General features: G+C 39.0%; 1 protein-coding gene across 2 annotated transcripts; it reads right to left on the reverse strand.

The window, feature by feature from the left end:
• Nucleotides 1-1,366: 1,366 nt before the first annotated feature.
• On the reverse strand, nt 1,367-6,413 carry rnf41 (ring finger protein 41). Of its 2 annotated transcripts, none has more exons than XM_026368822.1 (7): nt 6,280-6,413; nt 5,366-5,462; nt 5,107-5,222; nt 4,747-5,018; nt 4,447-4,582; nt 3,045-3,148; nt 1,367-2,940 (listed from the first exon to the last, which is right to left on the reverse strand). In XM_026368822.1, the coding sequence occupies exons 3-7, from the start codon at nt 5,194-5,196 to the stop codon at nt 2,586-2,588; spliced, it is 957 nt and encodes a 318-aa protein (XP_026224607.1). In that variant the 5' UTR covers nt 5,197-5,222; nt 5,366-5,462; nt 6,280-6,413; the 3' UTR covers nt 1,367-2,585. The 2 variants fall into 2 exon arrangements, with proteins under 2 accessions (XP_026224607.1, XP_026224605.1); XM_026368820.1 differs by having other exon boundaries at nt 5,357-5,462.
• Nucleotides 6,414-7,186: the final 773 nt, after the last annotated feature.

Raw genomic sequence — 7,186 nt, forward strand, 5'->3', positions numbered from 1 at the left:
TAACGTTACAATAAATATGTTTAGATACTTTCCACTACAAGTAGAAAGTTCCTGAACATGAATATTATTATTATATATCGTATGTCCTAACTTACATGTTAGGCTTGGATAACTATTTGATGTTTGTGATAACAGACTGATGACATATGACAAACTGCTCAATATTTTAAATAATAAACTAGACTATATATACACATTTAGCTTATTCTAACTTTAATAATAAAAAATAAAAGAATACGCCTCGCAAAGATAATACTCACTTGCACAGCTAGCATTAGCTAGTTAGCTAGCTAGGACCTGTTGGTCTAGACACTTCTCACTCCTCCATAACTTTCTCACTGAACTCCTTGGTGTAGCTACATCTTTATGTCTATAGCTGACTGCCACAATTAATGACCAAAATAAATTACCATTAGTTATACTGTATATGAAGAAGTAGCAGTCAGTTTAATAAAGTTAGGTTGTTAGTTCACTGGTTTTCACCAGTAGCTCATGTACAGTGAATACTGTTGCTATGGTGACCTGTAGTTTTAACGTGCATTGATTCAGAAGGTGGGGGTTCACTGTTCATGGGAACTGTAGTTGAACTGCCTGCAGCCAATCAGAAAGGAGTATTTGTGACAAATGCAATTCTTGATATTTGTAGTTATTTGGAAAAATATATTGTGTTGTTTTTACTAGTTACAGTTTAGTTATAAATGGAATATACACAATACATACTTTATCTTGTGTTTTCTGTAGGCATTTTTGATTTGTAACTTGTGTCTACCACTATGTAGCTAGTGAAGTAATAAGTGACAGAAACATTTTCTTGATAAGATGCATTTCTTATAGCACCATAATAAACTGCTGCACCCAAAGAGTTGCTGTACCAACCAGCTGCACAATGATGGGTGTAGACAATAACAGAGCCACAGCATTTGGTAAAGCACATGATTGCACATTCCAGTGACCACAACAATGAAGGATTAGGTTCCACAATGAGGGCAAGACTGGTAAGAGAGAATAACAGACGTGGAAAACATGATCGTCTGGGTTGGACAGAGAAAATGAGAGCGAGTCAGGTTAATGCAGTCTGACTGTCTTTTCACTCGAGTGTTGTGGTTAAACTTGCCTCTGCATTTTCCTAACCTGTAACAACAGCATTTCTTTTCCCACATCCTCTCCTCAATGCCCTGATTTCTTAAAGCGGCTGATCATGTTCTCATGACTAAAGTCTTACTAAATCTATTCAGCAGATGTGCCCTTAAGCCGTTTAGCTCCCTAAAGAGCTCTGATGACATAGTGTGGTAAAATAAGGAACTGCATTTTTTTCCTAATTAAGATGCTAAATTTAAAATCTTTTTATCCAAATGAGACAATGTAGTCATTGCTGACGAAGTCTGACATTTTATTACTCTCTTGTCTGTACAACACAATACACATCAGACACAAAACAAACAAAAACATTAACAGGAAAAATAATAAAGGGCACAATCCAAACTTTTATACCAGCCATCTGGAGTCCTGTTTGTCTTAGCACAACAATAAGTGACAAAAGGTGAAACATTTTACTGCTCAAAAGCCATTGCCATGACTTAGCAAATTTTTTTTTCTTTACAATCTCCAAGCTGTGGTTTTTAGTGTAATGTCAGTGAACAGACGTTTTCTATGAATTGTGAGAAGCTCAATAGTCTAAAATGACATAAGATGATCAAACATTATCAAGTGAACCATTATGACTTGTCAAAACTCATTGAACATATGTAAATCCTAAATGTTATACTTCAAATTTACACTTCAACTGGACCCAACGTACAGATTATATACACAACTGGGGCAACAAATAAAGCACAAAATGAAAAAGAAAAATCTGTTTTTCATCCTGCAGTGAACTTCAAATGCACCGAAAAAAGGCAGATTTCATACATCACATGGTAACATCTTCAAGCATGTTTGTGTAAAAGGCAACACAATAAATAAAACAAATGGCACAGAAGGCTTGGACAATCTAAACTGAGAAGCACAATGTCTTGTAAAATATTCACAGCAAACTAAATACTAAAGCAAGTACACACACGCACGCACGCACGCACACACGCACATACGCACAAAAAACAACTTCCAAGTTGATATCTCTGCAGACAGTAACACAAACTAACAGAAAACAGAAAGAAAAAAATCACAATCTAATTACAGTGAGAGGAATAAGAAAATTACATTTATGATTCAATATAGTATCTGTATTTACAAGCATTTATACAACTGAGGACATTAAATGGGGGTTCAAAATTATTACTATATTGGTACATGGAGCAGAACAATCAGATCATATAATGCACTAATATAAACCTTGTAAACATCACATCTAACCTTTCATTGTAGATATCAGTCAGATTAAGTTCATATTTGCCAAGTTCATAATGCATTTGTCATTATGTTAAGGCATAGGTATCAAGCTTCTCAGCCTCTTGTTAGATTTTATTTTAAATAAGCCAGATTTATTCAGAAGGTTCCACTCCAGCGAGTGAACACCTACTCATCACAGCAAACCCCCAAGCAGAACCTCCCCACTTGTCTCTGAATCAGCTCAGTTAGCTGTACAGTTATAAGATCTCCTCCACGCCGTGAGCAAAGATCATGACCAGGCCAGGCTCCAGGATCATATCCTCCCCCATATGCTGATTCTCACAGGCCATCACCACCACTGCTTGCTTGCCAGGGATGCGCTTGGCAACGTAGTTCTCATAGTAGCGTCTGTTCATCTGCCGAGTCTCCAGAGTGGCCAGTCCCTGCGGCCAATTTCGCTCGTGGGCGTTCTCGATCAGGTCGTTTACAATTGAGAGAGGACAGCCGCTGTCGATGAGGGAGCGTTTGATGACTGCCTGGAGCACAGCATCGGGAGTGGAGATCATGCCACCCCAGCGTGTCACTCTGGCAGGCTGCATGGAGTTCACCCACCTGCAGATAAGATAATGGGAAAATTGAAATGATAATAAATAACGAATGAGTTGCAACTGCCAGGCAAAATACAAAGCAGATGAAACAAACGAAATTTCACTTACTCCAAGATCTCATTGTACTCTATGCTCTCCTCAAGGTTTTGCAGGTTCGGGTTAGCACTGCGGATTGCCCTCATGTAGGCTTTTAGCAGCTGAATGTCTCGTTTCTGGAAATTAAAAACACCTTCATCAGTGACTGATCTTACAACAACACCTGAGGTGCAACACGACTATTAGCAAACCTGAGGGCTCAAATGAAGCACAAAAAACATATAGCTATCACTTTCTCTGAGTCAGGATTCCTGACTTCTATTAGATTTCTAATAAACTGGGCTGTGTACTTTATCCAGGTAGTGCATTCCAGTTTGGATATCAGGAAGATACACTGTAATAGCTGCACACATTTTTTGTGTGACGTTTTGTACATTTCAACAATGAATCAATCTATACCAAATAACCCACAATGACAAAATGTGATTCCGAAATATTTTAGCTGATTTATTAAACCTCTCATTTTCAGAACTATTCACAGCAGTGTAGTGGTGAATCATGCTTGTTCTAATTATCCAGTAATGTGTCTGGATTGTGAAACTGTTGGGACATAGTTTAAAAAGGCAAACAGCTGTGTATAAGTAGGGCTCCACAATTGATGCAGCATGTCAGGACAAAAAACAAGCTACAACATCTAAAGGAATCTTAGTAGACCTGTGACCATGTAGAGAGACAGAGATCAGGGCAGGTTTATAAAACCACTTCTAAATCTCTATGAGTACCTACAGTTGCTGCATGGACAAACTGAGAAGCTAGACTATATATGTATCCTGCTCCAGAGAACATGGGACCTGAGACTGGGATGACAATCGTACACATCATTTAACCAAGACAACACTGTAGTGGCTTCAGTGTCCTAGCCAAAGCCCAGAAAAACACCCCATAGAAGATCTGTGGAGAGATCTAAAAACCAAAGTTCAATGATGGGTCCCAACTGTGGTCTGAAAGGGGCTTGAGAGGATTTGTCGGAAGAATGGGATAAACTGCTGCCAAGAGAAGCAGCTTGTGGAAACAAACAGAAAAGGTGCAATTAAAGCTAATGGGGCTTGTACAAAGCATTAAATTAAGAGTCTATATACTTGTAAATAAGAGATTTCAGTTTTTAACTTTGAATATATTTTAAAACTCTCTAAAAGCATGTTTATAATTTATCAATGTGGGTTATTGAGTTAGTGTAAGACTGTAAAATTCCAATCTTATACATACAAAACAGTAATGTTGATCTAATCATTAAGCCTGCAATAAGCATTACAGGAAATACACAGTACAAAACAATCATCGTAACATGGTTGTCACAGAAAAAAAAAACAAAACATTCTCTCAACCTGTTGAACAGATATTTGTAAACATGATCCATAGTGTCACAAAGTAAGTCTTTTGTGGTCAATACATTAATGAACGGGGAAATGTTTACTTGTTCGCCTAACTGGTGTTTATGCTCAGCTACAGTTTTCTCCAGCTCTGAAATCTTTGTCTGTTGCTGCTGGACCACACTCCTTAAATGTTTGATGCAGTTATGGTTAGGTAGCTCATCTTTGGGCATCTCAAGCCTGCAAGAGTGAGGGAAACAGAACAATGGGAGAGGAAATAGGAAGATAGAGACTTAATATTTTTCAGCATCTCTCATAAATGGGTGAAGATGTATTCATCATAACTGCACCTGATCCTTACAATGCAGTGTACAGTGTTTCTCTGCCAAATGGAAACTACTTACCCACATCCCTCCTCACAGTTGACAGGCCTTTTGGGGTTGTGCTCACAGTCTTTGAGGTGTGACTGCAGCTGGTCCAGCCGCAGTGTGGCTGTACAGCCAAAGGTTGCATTGTCGCAGCTGATCTGGAGTTTGGACAGCATGTTGCGCATGATGCGGGGCACAGGCCGGAGATGAGCAAGCGTTACTACCGTGCGGTCAACAGGACATATCTGTTGCTGGGCGAACCACTGAGTTATACAAGCATTGCAAAAGGCATGCTCACAGTGTGGAGCCTGAAATCAAAAAGAGAAGACAGAAAATTTAAAATAATCTGGAATAACTTGTTATTTAAGTGTGTCTGATTTTCAGACAGGGACTTGCCTGCACTGGTTCTTCTAGCACTCCACTACATATAGGGCACAGCAGGTCTTCATCCACCTCCCCTTGGAACCTGGTAACGTCGTACCCCATGGTACATTACTCGGACCCACAACTGCCTGAGAAACACACATCCAAGCATGTTTGGTTTTCAAACAATTAAGTTGAAAAATACATTTTTTTCAAAAGGTAAAAAACTTCCATGGGGGTGAATACTTTTTGCAGCCGTTGTATATAAATATGTCATGCCTACCTCACTCACAAAAAGCATTAAAAGCATCCATTCAGCTCTTGATGTATTACTGATACATCACATCTGGCAGAAGTAATTTGTCTGGCAAAAGAGACACAGACACTTCCTGAAAAAGATAATGACAATATTCCCATTGATTATTTAGTTTTCAAGAACGACTTGCTATTAAGATACGTTATGTTTTGTAATACAACCCCACACACCATGAATAGATCTGAGATCAGTGATTCTTAAGCTCCCTCATCATGACCAGACACAAAATATACTGGGGTGACTGTATAAGAAATTCACTATTTCAATAACAAAGGCTGTAAAGACACAATGTCTAAGAAATCTGAACACACAGCCACATTGCTAAACATCCAAGAGCCCAAAGCGATGTATTTGATCCGTAAGGTAGTGTGGTTTTCTAACGTTATCCTCGGTATATGGAACTGCAGCAGGCTAGTTCCAACACCTGGGCATAGGATCCTGTTGTCCCAGCTGACTATTGGCTGACCCAATTTCGGTGGAAGCAGCACATACCGGTCTGGAAGCGATTCACAGATCCTTTTCTCCCATCGCACTCAGCATGCCTTGCAAACAAGCTAACCCTTCATGCTAATGCTAACTACGGGCATGATCTAAATTCGCTGTTAATACTACATCGCAATGCCTCTGTGCTTACAGTCAGCTATGCGGGCGTCATATTGTTTAAATAACTCAGTGTTGGAGCTCAACTCCCAGTATAGCTTGCTCGTCACGAATTAAACTGACGCTTGCTAACTAACTAGCCCAGTTAGCATCGAGGGTACCGTTGGCTTCCTCTAGATATTAGCCATCGGGCTAACCAGACAGACTTCAGTCTGGGCAAACTACAATGAAATATATATTTACAGTTAGCGACATTAGGATACAATATCATATCTGAGTGATGTACTTACTTAAGCATGTAGTAAAACAGACCCTAATCACGATGTTCATGTATTTTCTGACGTCCTACTGTAACTAGTAGCTCGCTAGCCACGTCCTGTCCTACATCCTACACTTCTGCGTCACCGAAGCGAGGGCGTGTGTGTAGACGTCATGACGCACGGCAGCAACAACTAGTAGATTTGAAGCGCTGTGGAAACTTTGAGGTTCCCTGCATCTGTTACCTCCATCAAATACACATGAAGATTAGATTTTATTGGTTCTAACAACTAACAACACAATAATAAATATGCATAATCTCAAAAGAGACAACTATACATAGTAAAGTACTATTGGTAAACCTATATTTAACATATGTTGATTGTAACTCATTTGCACTTTTACTTTTACTGGATTGAATGATTTCTTGTTACAGCATGTCTATCCTGTGGTTTGTTATAACCATAACATACAAATTGTAGTCAACATAAATACATTTATTGTCTAACTTACAGTATGTTACAGTTATACAGACTTATTGATATGTCAGCAATGAAACAGTCCACTCTTACAACCCCATGTAGTGTGGATTCGAATCACAAGTGTGCATTTTGTTTATTCATTACTTATCATCATCGTGTTTGGCGTATCGCAACACAAATGTGTGAATCACAAATGAAATGTCTCTTTCTCAGCTGTGCAGTGTTGCAATGCCCTGTTTGTGAAAGAAAATTCAGGAAGGAAATGATCTTTAGCCAGTGTGCAGCAAGAAATGATACTGCATGTACTGAGTGGAAATACAGTTCAACAGTAGGAAGAACGTGGAAAACATGGGTGACTACTTGTATGAGTGCAAGTTTCAACAGTGACCAATATCATCACAATGAACTATTCTCATCCACTGGTCTAATGTAAGTACATCTACCTATGTAGCCTAGT

This window comes from Anabas testudineus, chromosome 7 (assembly GCF_900324465.2).
Source record: "Anabas testudineus chromosome 7, fAnaTes1.2, whole genome shotgun sequence".
Lineage (NCBI taxonomy): Eukaryota > Metazoa > Chordata > Actinopteri > Anabantiformes > Anabantidae > Anabas > Anabas testudineus.

Excerpts from the sequence above, each read along its gene's own strand:
- rnf41 (XM_026368822.1), bottom strand. The coding sequence starts at position 5,196 with ATGGGGTACGACGTTACCAGGTTCCAAGGGGAGGTGGATGAAGACCTG. Across the intron at positions 5,019-5,106 it reads TGCTAGAAGAACCAGTGCAG|GCTCCACACTGTGAGCATGC; the intron begins GCAAGTCCCTGT and ends TTTTGATTTCAG. Across the intron at positions 4,583-4,746 it reads AACTGTGAGGAGGGATGTGG|GCTTGAGATGCCCAAAGATG; the intron begins GTAAGTAGTTTC and ends TCACTCTTGCAG.